This window comes from Chelonia mydas, chromosome 2 (assembly GCF_015237465.2).
Source record: "Chelonia mydas isolate rCheMyd1 chromosome 2, rCheMyd1.pri.v2, whole genome shotgun sequence".
NCBI lineage: Eukaryota > Metazoa > Chordata > Testudines > Cheloniidae > Chelonia > Chelonia mydas.
Window position 1 is genome coordinate 240,933,293 of NC_057850.1, and position 21,710 is coordinate 240,955,002.

General features: G+C 39.7%; 1 protein-coding gene across 5 annotated transcripts in view; it reads left to right on the forward strand.

Moving 5' to 3' along the window:
- Nucleotides 1–21,710, forward strand: part of ESYT2 (extended synaptotagmin 2) — a 144,754-nt gene that overhangs the window by 50,964 nt on the left and 72,080 nt on the right. For all 5 annotated transcript variants that reach the window (XM_043541545.1, XM_027830924.3, XM_043541546.1 and 2 more), the window contains 2 exons: nt 7,012–7,084; nt 8,531–8,620. In XM_043541545.1, coding sequence (XP_043397480.1) covers nt 7,012–7,084; nt 8,531–8,620 — 163 coding nt within the window. The remainder of the gene's footprint in view (nt 1–7,011; nt 7,085–8,530; nt 8,621–21,710) is intronic.

The window sequence follows — 21,710 nt, forward strand, 5'->3', positions numbered from 1 at the left end:
CACTCTAGGGCTTATCTGTGCAGCAAACTACTGTATTGCAAGCCAGGAAGTAAATCTTTGCACACCGGCTTGCTGCACCATGAGGTTCCATATGAACAGTGGTACAATGCAATGAAAGTCCTGGAGTGCAGCTTGGAGTATTACATTTTGAAGTAGCAGAATGCTAAGCCCTGCTCTGCAGATTTCACTGTGCTGTAGCAGTGTCTGCATGGGGCTGTAGAGTCACACCTTGGCTTGTTGTTAGGGTTGATTTGATTTAAATCAAATTGATTTAAATCACTAGTCAGGAAGACTCTATTTAATCTTGGATTTCTACATAAAAGTACATTCTTGTTGCTTGTTATAACCTTTAATACATATTCTTCACAACTCAGAGATAGGTATAGGTACACATTATAGAAGCGTAGGTACACATTTTAGAAGATACACACTACACATTTTTAAAGTCAGGGCCAGCTCTACAGTTTTTGCTGCCCCAAGCAGTGAAAAAAACTGCTGCCACGGACGTCAAGACGGAGAAGCTGCCGCTGAATTGCCGCCGCGGCCGGCGGGACAGAGGGGCTGCTGACTAATTGCTACCGCCGCGAAAACACTGCCACCCCTTTCTGACTGTCGCCCCAAGCACCTGCTTGGAACACTGGTGCCTGGAGCCAGCCCTGTTTAAAGTGATTTATTTTGAAAACTTTTCAGATTAGTTTTACAGCTATATCAGAAAATGATTGTTTGGTTATTTTATTTACCAAAGGTAAATGAAGCAGATATTTATGAAGTCACTGGGAGGTGAACTGTCTCCAGTTCAACAGGTTAATCATTAACATTTGGAGGATTTTCTTGCCATACTGTATTAGGAGAACATCAGACAGACAGACATTTAAATTGTTTTATTTAACTAAAACAACAACATTTTGTATTCTGGATTTATTTCTTTTACAGCAAACATAATATTTTAACAAAACAAGCATATGATTTTTTGAATTTAGTTAAACATTCAAGTTTTTTAAAATCGGGTTTGTTTTTGTAAAAATTGTTTAACTAAAATAGTTAAATGAAATAGTCAATTTGATTTTTAATATTAATATGTCAGCCAGGTTAATATGAGAAACTTAAAAAATATTGGCTTCTGCAGCTAACTCAGTTGTCTTCACCTTCATTTTCCTGTTTCTTCATAATCTGGAAAAGAAAAACAAGCTTTCCTGCTTTTCCAGGTCCCAAACAATTTCTCAATTTGGAATGAATTAGTCCAAAGGAAGAAAATATTCTTTCTACACTGGCAGAAGAAGCTATTGCTGTTAAAAGTGCAATTATCACTTCAACAGTCTCTGAATCCAAGTGCTTAAGTCACTTCCACTAGTTCACTGGTGTGACTTTCTTTAAAACATCATCAGCAAACTTATTTCTTGAATGGTTCTTATTCCCAAACTGGGTCTCTCTTACAGCCTGCTGCCGTTACAGGTTTTCCCTTCTAGTGAGCGAATGGTATGGTAAATCTCAAATCAATGGAGGCTAAACTCAGGAAGACCTCAAGACTTCTGGAATATGCTGCTCAAACACTTTCACTTTTGTTTCTACTCCCTGTCCCTCCCTTCTCACATTTATCTCCAGACTTCTTCCCCTTGTCCAGATCTATTCCACCCCCAACCATCCTCTATTAATTTAATTTCTTGAAGCTTTGTACCTTTAGAGAGGTAAGGGATTGACTCTGTGTACACAAATTTGCAGAGGGATAATAGGGTTGAGGTCTGTTATTTCTTCTATATATTATTTATATAAAACCATTTTTACTCTTAACAAGCATGTTATCTCTGGAGACACAAATCCACAGTTTGAGAACTGGAAAACTAAGCATCTCTGATGGTATCTTCTAGACTGAGCACTGAGTCCCATTGGGCAGATAGAAAGATTAACCTAAATAATCTATACAGAAGCCCCTGAAACCCCATAAAATTGGGTCCATAATCCATGAATTATTGGAACTCATTTACAAAACTTCTCTTAAACATTACATGAATATATTGTCTCATACTATAGAATTAGAATTTATAATCCCTATTCCATGATGAGATATCTTTGAGCTGTAATGTGTCTTAATTAAAACTCTTAGATCAGATTTTTTTGATAAAATGCTTTGAGGAAAAAACCAATTTAAATTTTAAAAAAATCCAATTTTTTTTTAAATCATTAATTTTTATTTACCCGGCTTGCTGTGCAGTAACTTGCTCTTGAGACAAGCCCTAAAAATGTACTAAGCTAAATTGGCCAATGGCACTTTTAGTGCCTGTAAGAGTCCATAATAAGACAGAAAATATCATATTGCCTCTATGTAAATCCCTGGTATGCCCACATCTTGAATACTTAGTGCAGATGTGGTCACCCCATCTCAAAAAATATATATTGGAATTGGAAAAGGTTCAGAAAGGGCAACAAAAAGGATTGGGGATATGGAACAGCTTCTGTATGAGGAGAGATTAATAAGGTTGGTACTTTTCAGCTTGGAAAAGAGCCGAATAAGGGGGAATATGATAGAGGTCTAAAATATCATGATGGGTGTGGAGAAAGTAAATAAGGAAGTGTTATTTACACCTCATAACACAAGAACTAGCGGTCACCAAATGAAATTAATAGGCAGCAGGTTTAAAACAAATAAAAGGAAGTATTTCTTCACACAATGCACAGTCAACCTGTGGAGCATTTTGCCAGAGGATGTTATGAAGGCCAAGACTATAACAGGGTTCAAAAAAAACCTAGATACATTCATGGAGGATAGGCCCATCAATGGCTATTAGCCAGGATGGGCACGGATGATGTCCCTGGCCTTTGTTTGCCAGAATCTTAGAATGGGCAACGGGATGGATCACTTGATGGTTACCTGTTCTGTTCATTCCCTCTGGGGTACCTGGCATTGGCCACTGTCGGAAGACAGGATACTGAGCTAGATGGACCTTTGGTCTGATCCAGTATGACAGTTCTTATATTCTTATATGAAAAGGTAATGCAGAGTAGCTAGTGTGCTGTAAATTCACACTCTTGCTGCATGCTAACTTCCCCAAGTAGACAAGCCCTTATTATTTGAAAAAGTTAAATTTTCAGGTAAGCCCAGATACATTTTCTTAATCTGCTTCTTGGTGGTAAAGAAGAAAGTGGAAGGGAGAACATTGTTGTTTTTTTTTTAAATTTATTTGAAAGGCTCACAAACTTTGAGAGCCATTTAAGTACCGAAAAAGATAACAAAAAAAAAAAATCTAAATGAGATGTTAATCCATTAGGTCAGTAATCCTTCTGTTTGTCTAATACTGACTCACTAATGACTGTTATGGCTTGCCAGATAAAGAATCTGCACACTTCATGGTCTATTAATTCCCCTCTTTCATACTATGTGTAACCCCCAAAGCAGTTTTATGGAACACACCGAGAGGATGAATATCTAAGAAATCAAAAGGCTGTGGATTAAAGTGTTCCCCACTAGACTATGATATGTCTCTGTCACTTTAGTGATCTGCAAATTAAAGTAGTCTTAAATATTTCAGGACCATTATGATCTCAATTAGATAAACTGTGCTTGTTAAATGAGACTCCAAATAGTAGGTGATGGTACAGCCTAACTGTGTCGCATATACATGGGCCCAGCAAAACGTGTTAAAGGGCAGAGTTTTCTCTAATATATTCTAAGATTAAAGCTTGTTACTGATTTTTTTCCAGTTTGGTGCTGTTTACTTCTAGTGGCCAGTTTGTTTTGATAAACTCTTAACACACACAGACAAAAAATAATATATTACACACACACAATATTTAAAAACATATTTAAGAAGGCAAAGTCATGCACTGAAAAATTAGGAAAGGCCGAATTAAAGTTGCCCATACAACCTTAATTTGGTCTCTCTTTAGCGTATGCATTATGATACAATGTTTTGTATGAATTATGTGATTCAGTACTATTTTTTCCACAGGACCCTTGTTTCACTCAGCGCACAAGCTGGGCCTGCTCTAGGGATAAATCAGGGTTGTGTAGTAAAGGAAGCTGTAATCTGTAGGACCCCTGCTTCATCTGTTGCTCTAGCTGAGAGGTATGTAGTGAATGAGCCAGGGGATTGCTGGAAGAGATGGTTAAGACAGTTGAATGCAGCCCTGGGGAATGGTATCCCTGGATGTGCCACAGAGTTCCTATGTGATACTAGACAAGTCACTTAAACCAAATATTTCACAGGTGATCACTAGTTGTGTGTTCTGTCATTTCTGGATGCATGATTTTAGATTCTGAGATCTAATTTCAGAGTGCTGAGAACACACAACTAAAACTGAAGTCAGTGGGAGCTCTGCTTTGAACCTATAAATTGATGTATAATTCTAAGTACTCTGAAAAATCAGGTCCTAGGTGTGTCAAATTGAGCACCCAAAATTAGTGGATATTTTTGACCTTATTGTCTCTCAGCTTCTGATCTGCATAATGAGGATAGTAATATTCAAAGGGGTGTAGTGAAAATAAATTCATTAATATGTGAAGCACTCCAATACTATAGTGAGGAGTGCCATCAAAAAGCCCATGAGGAAATTAATAATTCTGTATTCAGAACAAGGTTTTAATAGTGTGTAGTATAAATAAGGCCTTCATTGAACAATGAAGAGAAAATATTGAACAGTTAGCTAGATGAGCACTATCCATTCTTTGCACTGAATGAGGCAGTGGTTCTATGGAAAAATAGTAAGTGATCATGTAATTAAAGAATGTATTATAATGCATATGCATGAGGTGGCCAAATTCAGGTTGCACGTACAACCTTAATTCTGGCATTTCCTAACTTTCGATTGCTTGACTTTCAAGCTTAACATTCTTTTACTGTGGGGGGTGGGTGTGCACGCGCTCAAATGGTTCTTCGGCAATACTGGAACTTTTAGATCCACCACACCACCTTTTCCACTTGACTTAACAGAGTCATTGATAATAAGAGTAAGTTGTCATCCTCTATGTGGACCACCACTAGACAGGAATGGGATACTTTGCCAGTTGGTTTCACAGATACATGCTGACAGAAGATGAAAGGTGAGACTCAAGAACGGAATCCAAGATTCCTGGCTCTGGAGGGGAATGTAATCTAGTGGGTACAATCTCTTCTTCCTATTCCCCCTAAGTGTAACCCCCTTCTGCCTTGACACCCTCCAACCTGTCCCTGTCCCAGTCATGTCACTTCCTTACCCCTAGCTCCTTGCCCCAGTCCCTGTCTCCATTCCTCAGGCTTCTCATCCCAGTCTCCTTCCCCAGCCAGTCCATATTCCTTCCCCTAAGTCTTCGTCTAGTCTGCTTTTCTCATCCACCCACATCCCTCTCTTCCTGAGCTCCTTGTCCAGTCTCAGCATCCGCCCTGCATCATTGTTCCATTCTCTTTGCTCACCCAATTGCAGCCTCACACTGAATCCCAGTCCCCCCAACCTGTGCTTTTTCCCCCTTTTCTGGCTCCCTGTCTAGTCTCCTTGTCACCCAGGTGTAGCCTCCTTCCTTGGCTTGCAGCTGTAGGCTCAGTTCTCCCCCTGCCTCACACCTGCTCCTTGTCCCAATCCATCCTGCCCTCAAGATCCAGTTCTTGACCCCTCTGCTTTTGAAACAGTTAGCTTTGTCCTCCATGCTGCCTGTGCCTACTAGAAGTCATTAAGACAGGAGAGACAGGCTTCCTGCTGTCAGTTCAGGATTCGTCATGGCCCACAACATCTGCAATTTCAGGGAAAGTCCTCCTTAGGCCCGGGCTGGAGTAAATTCAGTGGGGATAGAATCTTCACCAATTTTAGCAGCTAAAATCCCTGAAGTCTCTACCGCGCATGTGTGGAATGATTTTTTTTTTTAATCAAAAGCATACATGGGTGGATTTTCATGTGGGTGGGGGAATCTAAAGATACCTCCTCCCAACATGTAAGACCTTGTTGCAAATTATGAGGGAGTCAAATGTTAAGGCCACAGAGATCATTGTGATCATCTAATCTGATTTCCTGTATAGCACAAGCTTTAGAACTTCCCAAAAATAATTCATAGAGCATATCTTTTAGAAAAACATCCAAGCTGGATTTAAAAATTGTCTGTGATGGAGATCCTTGGTATATTGCTCCCATGCTTAATTATTCTCACCATTAAAAATTTGTACCTTATTCCCAGTCTGAATTTGTCTAGCTTCAGCTTCCAGCCATTGAACCATGTTTACACATTTCTCCTCTAGATTGAAGAGCCCATTATTAATCTTCTTTTGTTAAGCTACATAGATTGAGCTCCTTGAGTCTATCACTATGAAAAGCATGGTTTTTAATCCATTAATCATTCTTGTGGCTCTTCTCTGAACCCTCTCTAATTTAAAAAGCTCTAGCTCAAGAAGGATACTGATAAATTAAAGGTCACAAAAAATTTAACATGTGCAAAACAAGATTTCTGTGCCCCCCTCTTCCCCCGCCTTTTTCATGAAAATGGCTGAACAATTTTCCAAAACAATTCAGACAGCATGGAAAACTTCAGCCCAAATAGTTCATTTGGCAAAGTTATAAGCAACTGAAAACAGGGTCCTATAATTGTAACAGTCAGACAACTATAATAAGAGATGGCCCTACTAGCTCTGCCTATAATAATCAAGGGTACTTCTCAAGGTCTGAGTGTTTTCTCATGGCACCATACAACGAATGAGAAAATCATATAACATGTGCCCCTAAAAGGAAGGGTGCGTTCATAATAAATACTTCCATTATTTCCCAGAACTATAACTTTCTGCTTTTTTCCTCTTTTACATACAGTTTTAAAGATGAGTACACCTCTTCCATCTGATTTTACAATCTGTCTTCAGAATAGAATTGTCTTAGTGCTTTAAAATTATAGTTATTTTTATATAGAATATAATAGTTTCTGAAAAGCAGAACTGTTTCATATGAAATGTTTCGTTTGATTGGGAAAAGAATGTTGGGGTTAGCAATTAAATGTGTCACAATTTTAGAGTCTAGAAATGTAAAACATTTATACAGTACTGTAGTTTTTCTGTTTTTCCTCAGTTTTGTTGGCAATTGTGAAATTGATTTGGAGATCAAGAGATACTTCTGCAGAGCTGGTGTAAAAAGTATACAGGTGAAGTTCAGTTTCTCTTGTTTCACCATAACCACAGTTTTACAAAATTATCTCACATTTGTCATGACACAATTTACCAGTTGACACACAAAATATAATTTACTAATTCTGTTGCTTTTGTTATTACCTTTGAATTAAATACCATTGGTCTTTGTTACAAGATAATAATTTAAATTGCATTAGTATACTCTTGACATACTAATTAATTTATTCTTTCAAATATGGAAATAAATGTTAAACATATGGTATATTCTGCTGAGAACAGCATGGGGCAGAAATAAAAGTTTTTAAGAATGAATTAGTTCATAAGGTATATTTATAAGAATTCACATTTACTTGTGTCTGCTTGTTGTGGGGCGACGACTCACCGGTGCGGCGCCTCCTGTCGGTCATCCTGGAAATTAGGTCTTCCAGCCAGGAGCGCCCTCTGCAGGCTGGTGTCTCGCCTGCCGCTGGCCCCGGTGTCCCTCCCGGATCCTGGTGCCCTCCTTGTTAGGGTTCCTTCCTAGCAGTAACCCACAATCCAAGTCTCCCACGCAGGGGATCCCCCAACCCTCTTCCCCCACCTTGCCTTAGTGGCCACTGCCAGTCACCATCTAGCGCCCGCTCCCTGGGGCAGACTGCAGTCTATGAACCACTCATCATCGGCAAGGGGGTTTGAACCAACTGTCTCTGCCTATCTCTGGGCTGCCCCTCTGCAGCCCCAGTACCCTTTCATAGGCCTTTCACTAGGCCTGCAGCCTGGGGCTTTGATAGGCTGGAGCTCCCCAGCTCCCTCTGCCCTTCCCCAGCACTGCTCCACCCTAGGTACCCTTCTTAGCTTCCCAGGCAGCCAGGTCTTTCTCTCTCTAGGAAGCTAGAAAGAGTATCTGTCTTCATTTCTGGCCCACAGCCCTCTTATAAGGGCCAGGTGGACTTTGATTAAGCTGGCCACAGCTGTGGCTGCTTTCCAATCAGCCTGCTTTTCCTATTCACAGTCCTCTCCTGGGCTGCTTTAATCCCTTCAGGACAGGCGCGGGATAGTCACCCCGCTACGCAGCTATACATGTATGTCTGTTGCAGCACTTTGTGGCATATGAGTAAATACATATTTCCACATTTATTATTTATTTGTAGTAAAGTAGCATCCATGAATGTTTAGCATCAATTGTATATAAATCAAAAGTATGCTAGTGTGACTTAACACAATTTAGTGTGAATGCGTCCATTTACAGAGGACTTGCACAAAGACCTATGTACCACTTAACTCCCCCTTGTTAAGGGCTTTAGTTAGACTTCAGTGGCATATAGGGCCATCTGCACTTGCATAAACTCACCCGTAATGAAAGACTTTCAAAAACATAGTTATGTGTGTATTTTCTACTGGGTGCACTTAATCTACATAAAGTACCTAGATTGGTTGGAGTGAATTACATTATCCTTTTATTTTTTTTCCCCTTTTTTCAGATTCATGGTACTATGAGGGTTATCCTGGAACCACTGATTGGAGATATGCCCTTAATTGGAGCGCTATCTATTTTTTTCCTTAGGAAACCCGTAAGTAAACAAATCTAGCTATGAATCATTGCTCTGCTTTTTGCCTAGTGTATTAATAAAAATAGTAAGAATGAATGAGGTCTTCTGATTTTATGATGGAAAGAGACTGAAGCATGAGGACTCTTTATGCATCACAAGAATTCCCTGGATTTACCTTGTCACAGGACATTATCTAGAAGGTTTGACTATTAACCTAGCAAAAGTTGCAGTGCCTTTAGTGGCGAGACTTTTTTTTTTTAACCTTGGAATTATATTCATAGTGCAATTAGATTCACAGGTCTTAGAATGATAACATTGACATAACACCTTTCCTGTTAGATTTTTTTGACATATTTTTAAATCTGATTTCTGTATTCGAAATCAGACTGTTGGTGCAATCACATTTTAGAAATCTACCATTTCTCCAGGCACTTGTCTATTCAAGATGTCTCTGTACCATACAAACAACAATGAAAATAGACATTTCTTTTGATTTTATTGAGCCAAAACCAATTCATATTGTGTATTCACACATCAAAAAGATGTACAGCTAGCAGGAGTCTATATTTGCAAAAGCAGGTATGTTTCCTTAAATTGAGTAAAGTTGTTGTTTCAAATCTGTTAACATTCAGGGCTGACTTTAACTACAGTTAGTAGTTTTGCAATTTCATTTTTGAGTTCCTTCAGAACTCTTGGGTGAATACCATCTGGTCCTGGTGACTTATTGCTGTTTAATTTATCAGTTTGTTCCAAAACATCTGTGATGGTGCCCCCCATAAGGCTTTATGGAAATATACTTATGAATGTATATATGACATAACTAAATGTGTTTTATGCTACATATGCCATGTAACATATCTCTGTAAAGATTATGATCTACTGAATCTATTAATCCTATTTGTATACATGTATCATTTTTGTAGTCAAAGTTATGAATATTGGCTGCATACTTGTTTGATTCTGAGTAGGTTTTAGTGAAGCAGTTGGTCAGCTTCCTGAGAAAAGACTATTCTCAGTAAGTGCCCAGTCAAGAAGCCCTTAAGCCAACAATGAACTTGGAGACGCCAGTCCACATCTGGGCTTTCCCAGGAATGTGGCTTGGCTGGTAAGGAACTCAGTCATGCATGGACATGTGACTTGCCCAGGTGACTCCAAAGCTCCATTTTGTAGCTGGGCTTTGCATAGGAGAGAGGAGGGGGTCTCCACCGACAAGAGAAAGTCTATTTAAACCCCTGGGAGACCCCTCCATTTTGTCTTCAGCTGGCTAAAGAGAGAGCCTCTCCACCCCCAAGGATACCTGAAAGAAACTGGAACAAAGGATAGTAACTACAGGTGGTGTGAGTGATTGCTGGACCCAGACTAGAAGGAGACTAGTCTGTAAAAGGAAACTTACTGGGTGAGAATTTTATCTGTATTCAGTTTTATTACTGTACTAGACTTAGACTTGCATGTTTTATTTTATTTTACTTGGTAATTCACTTTGTTCTGTCTGTTACTACTGGAACCACTTAAATCCTACTTTCTGTATTTAATCAAATCACTTTTTTACTTAATACGTACTCTGGGTTAATTAATAATACTTGGGAGTGCAAACAGCTGTGCATATCTCTCTATCAGTGTTATAGAGAGTGAACAATTTATGAGTTTACCCTGTATAAGGTAAACTTTATACGGGGTAAAACGGATTTATTTAGGGTTTGGACCCCACTGGAAGTTGGGCATCTGAGTGTTAAAGGCAGGAACACTTCTTAACTTGCTTTCAGTTAAGTCTGCAGCTTTGGGGTACGTGGTTCAGACCCTGGGTCTGTGTTGGAGCAAACTGGTGTGTCTTGCTCGGCAAGACAGGGTGCTGGAGTCCTAAGCTGGCAGGGAAAGCAGGGGCAGAAGTAGTTTTGGCACATCAGGTGGCAGCTCCCAGGGGGTTTCTCTGATCCAACCTGTCACAACATCCTCTAATGGTACCTCAATCTGGGAAAGTTCCTCAGATCTGTCACCTAAAAAGAATGGCTCAGGTTTGGGAATTGTGCTTAGAACTGCCTCTCCATTTATCCTTTTCACCATTTCTTCCTCTAACTTAAATAGAATATAGTTTTTTCTATCCTATTCTGAATCTGAATGTTTGTTGTTGTCTCAATAAACATTTTCTAGAATTCTTTGTTCACAGGACGCTAAAATATCCTCCAGGTTAGGTTTGCAAATCAGATAGCATTTGTACATTTTCATTCTAGAAAAAGCCTTAGAGCAACTGATGCTACTACACCTAGATTGGTTAGAGATGTTCTGTTTGAGGAGACTTACAGCTCATATAGCTACGAAGTTATCCTTTACAGATCGCTTCATCCGTCTGGGACAAACAATTAATGCCTAGTAAAAGGGAATATGGGTGAAAATTGCAGAGGTATATGTAAAAAATGTTAAGGAAATATTTCAAGGATAAATTGATGATAAGATAAGGGGGTGGAGTCACGTAGTATTGCTACATGTAGGCAACATTGGATGACTGGAATTTAAAAGAATTTCAGTTTTGTATTTGGAAGAAATTGACTGCCTTTTTGTGGGAGGTCAGGAAATTTATTTCTATTTCTCCCCACAATGAACTCCCTCTCCAAAATGAGTAGAAGTGTAGGGATTTAGGGGGGTTCTGTTGGTTTTGGGAGCATTTTTATCCTTTGGCATGAAAAATGTAAGAGTGTAGAGGATAGAAATGGAAGAGTTATTGAGTTGTTCAGACATGAATGGCCTATATCCTGCTTCTGGCTCTACATGACTATATACCAATTTATCACAAGGGATATCACATGGAGCAGTACAGATGTTCTCACTAAAACCTGTCAGTTGGATTTCTTTGTCATAGTCAGTAACTTTCTCTGTTCTTTGTGTTTGGGATGGTGGGAGCCTTTGTTCATGTTAGCTCTGGGCTACTTGTCTAACAGGTGATGTAAATGCAAATCCTTTGAGTTAAGATTTTAAATTAGATGCAAATCCCAATTAAAATCCCTTCCTAAAAGGTATTGGTCACTTTATGAGTGACATGATGCCAGAGTAGTAAATTTTTTAGAGTCTCAAGATCTAGCAGTTGAGATTCACATGGCTAAATCCCCCCACCAAATTCTGTGTCTGTACATGCCCATTTAGTTCTTGTAAAAGGTGCCAGATAGACAGTGAAGCACTCTATTCTCAGAACAGGCACAGTCTGATACAAATCTCCTTCAGATTGTAGTTCGTTCTGCATTCCCCTGGGCCTTAGCTGAAATCTCATTTGAAAAAAAAAAGTTGCCACTTGGGGTGAACTATGGTGTTTTAGAGATAGTGGACACCTATACGCTAGAATGAGAATAACGGTGCTCTTGATTATAGGAAACAGAACTGGCATAGAATCGTAGGACTGGAAGGGACCTCAGGAGGTCATCTAGTCCAGTCTACTGCCCTCATGGCAGGATTAAGAGTGTTATCTAGACCATCCCTGCCAGGGTGTTGTCTAACCTGCTCTTAAAAATCTCCAGTGATGAAGATTCCACAATTTCCCTAAGCAATTTATTTCAGTGCTTAACCCCTCTGACAGTTAAGACATTTTTCCTAATGTCCAACGCAGACTGCCCCTACTGCAGTTTAAGATGTTGCTTCTTGCTCTATCCTCAGAGGGTAAGGAGAGCAGTTTTTCTCCCTCCTCCTTATAGCAACCTTTTATATACCTGAAAACTGTTATCATGTCCCCCCTCAGTCTACTCTTTTCCAGACTAAACAAACCCAGTGTTTTCACTCTTCCCTTATAGGTCATGTTTTGTAGACGTTTAATCATTTTTGTTGCTCTTCCCTGCACTTTCTCCAATTTGTCCACATCTTTCCTGAAATGTGGTGCCCAAAATTAGGTACAAAATGCCAGTTGAGGCCTAATCAGCATGGAGTACAGCAGAATTACTTCTCATATCTTGTTTACAACACTCCCGCTAATACGTCCCAGAATGATGTTTGCTTTTTTTGCAAGTGTTACACTGTTGACTCATATTTAGCTTGAGATCCACAATAACGCCCCAGATCCCTTTCTGTAGTACTCCTTCCTAGGCAGTCATTTCCCATGTTGTATGTTTTCAGTTGATTGTTTCTTCCTAAGTGAAGTACTTTTGCATTTGTCCTTACTGAATTTCATCCTATATACTTCAGACCATTTCTCCACTTTGTCCAGATCATTTTGAATTTTAATCCTATCCTCCCAGCACTTGCAACCCCTCACAGCTTGGTATTATTTGCAAACTTTATAAATGTATTCTATACCATTATCTAAATCATTGATGAAAATATTGAACAGAATCAGACCCAGAACTGATCCCTGCAGGATCCCACTTGATATGCCCTTCCAGCTTGACTGTGAACCATTGATAACTACTCTCTGGGAATGGTTTTCCTACCAGTTATGCACCCACCTTATCGTAGTTCCATCTAGGTTGTATTTCCCTAGTTTGTTTACGAGAAGGTCATGGGAGACAGTATCATAAACCTTACTAAAGTCAAGATTTACCACATCTGCTGCTTCTCCCCTATCCACAAGGCTTGTTACCCTGTCAAAGAAACCTGTTAGGTTGGTTTGACATGATTTGTTCTTGACAAAACCATGCTGACTGTTACTTATTACCTTATTATCTTCTAGGTGTTTGCAAATTGATTGCTTAATTATTTGCTCCATTATCTTTCCAGATACTGAAGTTAAGCGGACTTGTTTGTAATTCCATGGGTTGTCCTTATTTCCCTTTTTATAGATTGGCACTATATTTGCCCTTTCCCAGTCTTCTGGAATCTCTCCCATCTTCCATGAGTTTTCAAAGATAATTGCTGATGGCTCAGATATCTCCTCAGTCATCTCCTTGAGTATTCTAGGACGTATTTCATAAGGCCTTGGTGACTTGAAGACATCTAACTTGTCTAAGTAATTTTTAACTTGTTCTTCCCCTATTTTAGCCTCTGATCCTACGTCATTTTCACTGGCATTCACTATGTTAGAAGTTCAATCTCTATGAACCTTTTTGGTAAAAACTGAAACAAAAACGTCATTTAGCACTTGTGCTATTTCTGTTATTGATTTCCCCCCCACATTGAGTAATATACCTATCCTGTCCTTGGTCTTTCTCTTGCTTCTAATGTATTTGTAGAATGTTTTCTTGTTACCATTTATGTCTCCAGTTAGTTTAATCTCATTTTATGCTTTGGCCTTTCTGATTTTGTCCCTTCATACTTGTGTTATTTGTTTATATTCATCCCTTGTAATTTGACTTAGTTTCCACTTTTTGTAGGACTCTTTTTTGAGTTTCAGATCATTGAAGATCTCTTGGTTAAGCCAGGGTGGTCTCTTGCCATACTTCCCTAACTTTCCTACACAGTGGGATAGTTTGTTCTTGGACCCTTTAATAATGTATCTTTGAAAAACTGCCAACTCTTTTGAACTGTTTTCCCCCTTAGACTTGCTTCCAATGAGATCTTACGTACCAACTCCCTGGGTTTGCCAAAGTCTGCCTTCTTGAAATCCATTATCTTTATTGTGCTGTTTTCCCTCCTACCATTCCTTAGAATCATTAACTCTACCATTTCATGATCTCTTTCACCTAAGCTGCCTTCCACTTTCAGATTCTCAGCCAGTTCCTACCTATTTGTCAAAATCAAATCTAGACTGGTCCCCTACATCTTGAAATTTATTTTAAAGTTTAGATTTAATTGACTTAGGACTGCAGGTGGAGTAGAGTATGAAAATCAGAAATACTGTGAATGACCATAACATTCCTGAAAATGTCAGATCCTACTAATACCTTGAGACTCTGCCAGTGAGTCAGTCCTACCCCTACTGAATAGCACTTGTCCAAAAAGCAATCGACTCATAAAATAACTTTTATATAGCAGGTTTATTACTGCTAAGTAGTAATGTTTTTTGTTTTATTACAAGATTTCTTTCCCACTGTATCTTCTTCAATATTTGTGTGTTAATCTTCTGCAGCAGGATCTAAAATAACTTTTAGTATAGTAGTGAAGTTCTATAACAAAATCCTTTCCACCATTTAGAAATGGAGTGGCTGTAGCCAAGAAAAGTTTTCCTTCACTTTATTTGTTAGGGGAGCAGAGGAGGAATTAGTTGGCAACTAGCGATGGATTTTGTTCTCATATTTTCCAATCTAAAGTAACTGGCAATAGTTCCACTCACTCTGTATCATCTCTTTGCTGCCTTGATGACTATATAAGGCAACACAGCCTAAATTAATAATTCTGAACATACTTATCTAATGAGTTTGCCAGAGTCTTCTACCACTTTCCTGAACAATGCATAGTTTTGGGGGGTTTTTTGTTTTTTCAGCTGAAGGAGTTCCCACTTCATACTTTCTAATAAAACATATTTAAAAACTAGATTTGTTGGTGAAGCTAATATGCATTTCAAATATGTTTGCATATGCATCTTTTAAAAAAGAAAATAATCTTTTAAAATGTTCTTATATTCTGAACCTAGCTTTTTCTTTTAAATCTGATGTGCCTTAATGCCAAAAAATTGAAATGGAATCTTGTGTAATAGAGCAGAAAAGTGAGTCAGGAATCATAATGGGGTTTTTGTATGACTATAGTAACTCCTCACTTAATGTTGTAGTTATGTTCCTGAAAAATGCAACTTTAAGTGAAACAATGTTAAACAAATCCAAATTTCCCATAAGATTTAATGTAAATGTGTGGGGTTAGGTTCCAAGGAAATTTTTGGGGGGCAGACAAAAAGCATTATATACTGTATTGTACTGTACTGTGGTTGGGAGGTACCCCTGGCTTACCCCACACAGGCACAGCCTGCTGCAGGCGAGGACACTAGGAAGCACCTTGCGCAGCAGCAGCTTCCCCCCAGAAGAACAGGCACCGACTTTGCCGGGGGATGCTCCAGGTCTGCCTCTTCCCGTCTCCGCTCCACTCCAGGCCCACCTCTTCCCACCCCCACTCCACCTCCTCTCCAGAGCATGGCAGGTCCCCCTCCCTCCCAGAAAGTCCTAAGGCGGGGGAGGAGATGGAGAAGAGGAACTTGTTCAGTGCTCCTTTGTAAAGTCGCTGCTCTTCCACAGAATCTTACAAGCAGTGGACAGAGAAGGCAGCCAAACAACGTTATAAGGGAGCATTGCACAACTTTAAACGAGCATGTTCCCTAATGGAGCAGCGACGTAACTTCAAAACAACGTTAAGCGGGAGGACATTAAGTGAGGAGTTACTGAATGTACACTTCATGAATGAGCTTATTTAACTATTGTGACAAAGTTCCTCCTCTACTTTGGTGGGTCTTGCGCTTACTGGCAGATTTGCTCACCTTGGAGCTTCAAGGCAGCCCTCAGTTTGGCCGTTTTCGTGAATCCACAGTCTAGGTCAACTCCTCCTGTGCCTGACCAGGAGTTAGGAAGTTTGGGGGGAACCCGGGCCCGCCCTCTACTCTGGGTTCCAGCCCAGAGCCCTGTGGAATGCCTCCTAGAACAGCTGTGTGACAGCTACAACTCCCTGGGCTACTTCCCCGTGGCCTCCTCCCAACACCTTCTTTATCCTCATCATAGGACCTTCCTCTGGTGTCTGATAATGCTGTACTCCTCAGTCCTCCAACAGTATGCATTCTCACTCTCAGCTCCTAGCGCCTCTTGCTCCCAGCTCCTTATACGCGCACAACAAACTGAAGTGAGCTCCTTTTTTAAACCCAGGTTTTAGAGTAACAGCCATGTTAGTCTGTATTCGCAAAAAGAAAAGGAGTACTTTTGGCACCTTAGAGACTAACCAATTTATTTGAGCATAAGCTTTCGTTAGACTCTAATGTGCCACAAGTACTCCTTTTCTTTTTTTAAACCCAGGTGCCCTGACTAGCCTGCCTTAATTGATTCTAGCAGCTTCTTGATTAGAACACCTGCAGCCAATCAGCCTGTCTGTCTTAATTGTCTCCAGAAGGTTCCTGATTGTTCTGGAACCTTCCCTGTTACCTTACCCAGAGAAAAGGGACCTACTTAACCTGGGGCTAATATATCTGCCTTCTGTTACTCTTCTGTAGCCATCTTGCCCGACCCTGTTACACTATATATTTCACCTTTCCCTGAAAAGCTAAATTCAGCTCATCTACACCAAATGTAGAAGAATAAAATATGGTGTAATCAGTTAGTTATCCTGATTTTTTTTTAATTAGGTCTGTTTATAGTCATTCTGTAAATTCATGACAGAGTGACATGCTTCTTAAGTTCAAATTCCTTTCCCAGCCGCTCACCTTTCTGCAGCAACTAGAATAGTAGGTTATATATATTTTAAAAAAATGAAAGAAGACCGAATACAAATACATTTGCTTTTAATAGAGAAGATGCAGTTGATAGATAACATCCTTCCATTTTTATCTGTTTATTTCCTCCCTCTGGGTATAGGGCTTTACATGTATTTTTACTAAATCAAGTACTATCAGGAGAGATAGTCCACTTTGCAGTTTGGTCCTGTCCTCCTGTCTGCTACCACTTCAATTTTGGTAGTGGTGGCAAATTTGAGTTTGGGTGGAATTTACAAAATTGGCTATGTGAATGGGACTCAGGTTCCTAAGGCTCACACTTTTAAGGTATTAGACATTGCTATACTCAGTGTTGCAATGCCTAAGTCTCATTTTCAAAAGGGGTTTAGACACTTAGGAGGCTAAATCTCTTTTGACAGCCAGTGGGATTTAGGCTCTTAAGTGCCTAAAATCCTTTTGAAAAAGAGACTTAAGCGTTGGAACACTGAGTGTAGCAGTACCTAAATACTTTTGAAATCTGGACATAAGTGATTTAGGCACTTTTGAAAATTTTATCCAGGGTCACATTCATACCAAAGACATGTCTGACAAAGAAGACTATAAAACTCTCATGCAGGATGCAGAGGGATGGGGTTAGTAGGTTGTTTGATAAGTTTGAATTGGTCAACAAAAACCCTCTGGAAACATTTTTTAAAATTGTACTGAGCTTCAACATTACTTACGGACACGATATGTCACCTTTTGTTACAGAGGTGCTCCGTGGAATATCTGGAAGAGCTCCACGGTCTGAGAATCATTGCAATAAATAGTATTCTTTAGAATTACATTAATTTATATCATTTAGAAAAGTAAAAGAGGTCTTTGTAATGTTTTAGCTGTATAACTTACATCTTTTAATTCATGCATTTGATAGGTTAAAGTTGGGATGGCCTAAGTGAATACTTCCAAAGTACAGGCATTACCATGGGTTAACCCTGACCATCTAATGCTGTGTTAAGTACAACAGTCCCTGCCTACATTGAGAACTACATTGAGTTTAACATCCTGATGGTGAATCCATTGTAATTTCCGATTCTGTGGCCTTGCATGAGCTTTGCCGGAGAGGTTGAGGCATCATTATACCTTTGCAAAACGTGTTTCTAGGGTGCTGGGGGAGTGCTCTGGAAAGCGTCCCATGCTACACCGCAATGTAGGCAACACTCTCTGCTAATCCAACTGTTAAAGCATATAGGAATTAGGGTTGTAGCCCTGTGAATCCAGGGAAAGCATCCTATTACATGTAAATCAAAAATGTCCTTTATTTGCCAGACTGGGATTACAAGTAAATTGGGAAAAGCTGTTCCTAAACCGAACTCAGAGGATCCTCTTTACAGGAGCCATAATCAATTCAATTGTGGCAAGAGGTTTTCTCCCAGAGGAGAGAGTGATAAAAATGTCTATATATCTTCTTCTCCAGTCCCCACACCAACTCTTTTTCCCCTCCATCTGCTGGATCTCTTGGCATCCAACCACATCTTCAGGAGAATAGATTTTCAATACAGGTTAGCGATAAATTGTAAACCAGGCTTAGTCAGCATGTGTCAAGGTTCCTTCCCCACTCTGAACTCTAGGGTACAGATGTGGGGACCTGCATGAAAGACCCCCTAAGCTTATTCTTACCAGCTTAGGTTAAAAACTTCCTCAAGGTACAAACTTTGCCTTGTCCTTGAACCCTATGCTGCCACCACCAAGCGTGTTAAACAAAGAACAGGGAAAGAGCCCATTTGGAGACGTCTTCCCCTCAAAATATCCCCCCAAACCCTACACCCCCTTTCCTGGGGAAGGCTTGATAAAAATCCTCACCAATTTGCATAGGTGAACACAGACCCAAACCCTTGGATCTTAAGAACAATGAAAAAGCAATCAGGATCTTAAAAGAAGAATTTTAATGAAAGAAAAAGTAAAAGAATCACCTCTGTAAAATCAGGATGGTAAATACCTTACAGGGTAATCAGATTCAAAACATAGAGAATCCCTCTAGGCAAAACCTTAAGTTACAAAAAGACACAAAAACAGGAATATACATTCCATTCAGCACAACCTATTTTACCAGCCATTTAACAAAAGGAAATCTAACACATTTCTAGCTAGATTACTTAACAGAAGTTCTGAAGAGCATTCCTGATCTGTTCCCGGCAAAAGCATCACACAGACAGACAGATCCTTTTTTCCCCTCCTCACCCCCTGCCCCGCTCCAGCTTTGAAAGTATCTTGGCTCCTCATTGGTCATTTTGGTCAGGTGCCAGCGAGGTTATCTTAGCTTCTTAACCCTTTACAGGTAAAAGGGTTTTGCCTCTGGCCAGGAGGGATTTTATAGTTCTGTATACAGAAAGATGGTTACCCTTCCCTTTATATTTATGACAGCATGCATTGCAAAATAGTAATCCCACAGCAGGTGTTGGCATCATTAAGGTGTACTCAAAAAGTAATGAAGAGTACATTTTTCAGTTAGCCTGTGCTGTCAGTAATACCTCTGATGCGTCTACACTGGAGAGCACATTTGAGGAATAATTTGTTAGCCTGATCTTATTGGTCACCAAAAGAAAAGAACCTACATATCGGGATATTACAGCTGAGAGCAATCAGACTGTCTCGTAAGTCACTTCTACCTCAGGTCAGACGGGGGGGCGGGTAACAGACAATATGATGGAACTATGTTATCTGAGCAAGCAAGGGTAGGCTCATTCCCTACAATTATAAATGGATGCAAATAATCTTTGGAAATAGTGTATAGAACTCGATGTTCATGCAATAGCAATCCATGTAGCCGGGGAATAAAACACCCCTGCAATTTATCTGAGTGGGTTGAAATAACAGATGCATGCGTGGTTTGTGAAGGACAAAATAGTTACACATTTATCAGATTATGGGGAATCCGATAATTTATCTTTTTACATCCAGTAGCAACAGGAAGTGTCAGAAATTTTGCACAAAAGCAGGCAGAGAAAGGGACTTAATATCGGATGACTTTTTAATACACTAGTCAGCGCTTACTGTATGCATTTCCCCCCTTTTCCCTAATTCAGAGAGTGATAAACAAGTTAAGACCAGACAAGGACAAGGTAGTTTTAACAGCACTAGCATAGCCCAGAAAACACTGGTATCTGGAATTAATTTGCCTGTCTAGAGGACTAATGGAGCCTCTGCCACTGGTACCAGACTTGTTGCAACAACCTCGAATCATCCATATCTTCAGTCTCTTCATTTAACAACATGGGGAATAGGATTCTGTGACAGCTAGAAAAAAAGTTGTTTTACATTCCAGGAAAAAGTCTATGTAGAAATGTTACGGTTGTAAATGCAAAAGGTTTTTATTGTGGATTTCGGTGTATGATATCCGTATACAGCACCAGTTGATTATATATTAGAATATTTGTTGTATCTTAAGAAAGCAGTTCTTTCACTGTCTTCAGTGAAGGTTCATCTCTCAACCATATCAGCCTACCATGTACCTGTGGAGGGCTAATCAGTTTTTACAAATGATGTCATTAAGAGGTTCTTAAAAGACCATAATAACTTGAACCCTTCAATAAGATGTCATATGCCATCTTGGGGTCTTAATTTAATGCTATTACAATTGATGAAACTTCCTTAGCCCTTTTGAACCTTTGGAGAGTTGTTCTTTATTTCAGTGGTCTATAAAGACAGTATTTTTTAGAGCAGTCACTTCTGCAAGACATATGAGTGAATTACATACATTATGGCAGATCCATCATTCCCAGTTTTTAGTTCTTTGTATGCACCCTAGGTTATTACCAAGAATGGCCTCCAATTTTCACATAAACCAGTCTATAATTTTACCGGGTTTTCCCCCCAAACATAATACTCAGGATGGTGGAGCTAAATTACATACTCTGGATTTTAGAAGCACTTTAGCCTTTCATTTAGACCAGACAAAACAATTTAGACAGTCCCAAAATTATTTATGGCTTATGAAAGGAAGGACAAGGGAAAAGCTATTTCTGTGCAAATGTTTTCAGGATGGGCTATATTATGTATTATTGAAGCTTATAAATTGAAAAGGTTACTCCTTCCTCAAGAATTTAGAACAATTCTACTAGATCAAAGGCAGCCTCTGTGGCTTTTTCTGGACACTTTTCTCTAACAGAGATATATGGAGCAGCAACACAGAGTTCTGTTCACACCTTTACTAAACACTGTTCTTTCAATTTAGAATCTAGATCTGATTCAAAATTTGACAAGACAGTCCTGCCGTCCTTATTTAATTGGGACTCCCTGGTCCCACTATCCTGAGTCAGAGTACTGCTTATTAACCTATCCCATGAGTTGGAATACGTAGAGGACTGTTGAAGAAGAAATGAATGTTACTTACCTGTAACGGAGGTTCTTTGAGATGGACTCTGCATATTCACACTCCCCGCATGCCTTTCCCCACTACCTCGGAGTCCTACTTGCCAAAGGGCTTGGGGTTGCGGGTGAAGGAACTGAGATGGCTGGAGCCCCACACCCCTTTTATACCCTTGCTCTGGAACACTCAATGTTCATTGAAGGGAGAGGTAAAGGAGGTGCATGAGCACTCCAGTGGCTGCTGCTAACTGGAATTTTATGGTTCAGGGTACACCCGCTGGAGCATCCCATGAGTGTGAATATGCAGAGTCGATGTTAATGAAGTTCGGTTACAGGTAAGTAACCTTCATTTTCTTAACATTTTTTGTAGTTTTTATTGCTTTCCTCTGGACTCTTTCCAGTTTGTCCACTTCTTTCTTAAAGTGTCGTGCTGAAACTGGATATGCTACTCCAGCTGAGGCTTCACCTATGCCAAGTGGAGTGGAACAATTTACCTCCTGTGTCCTTCAT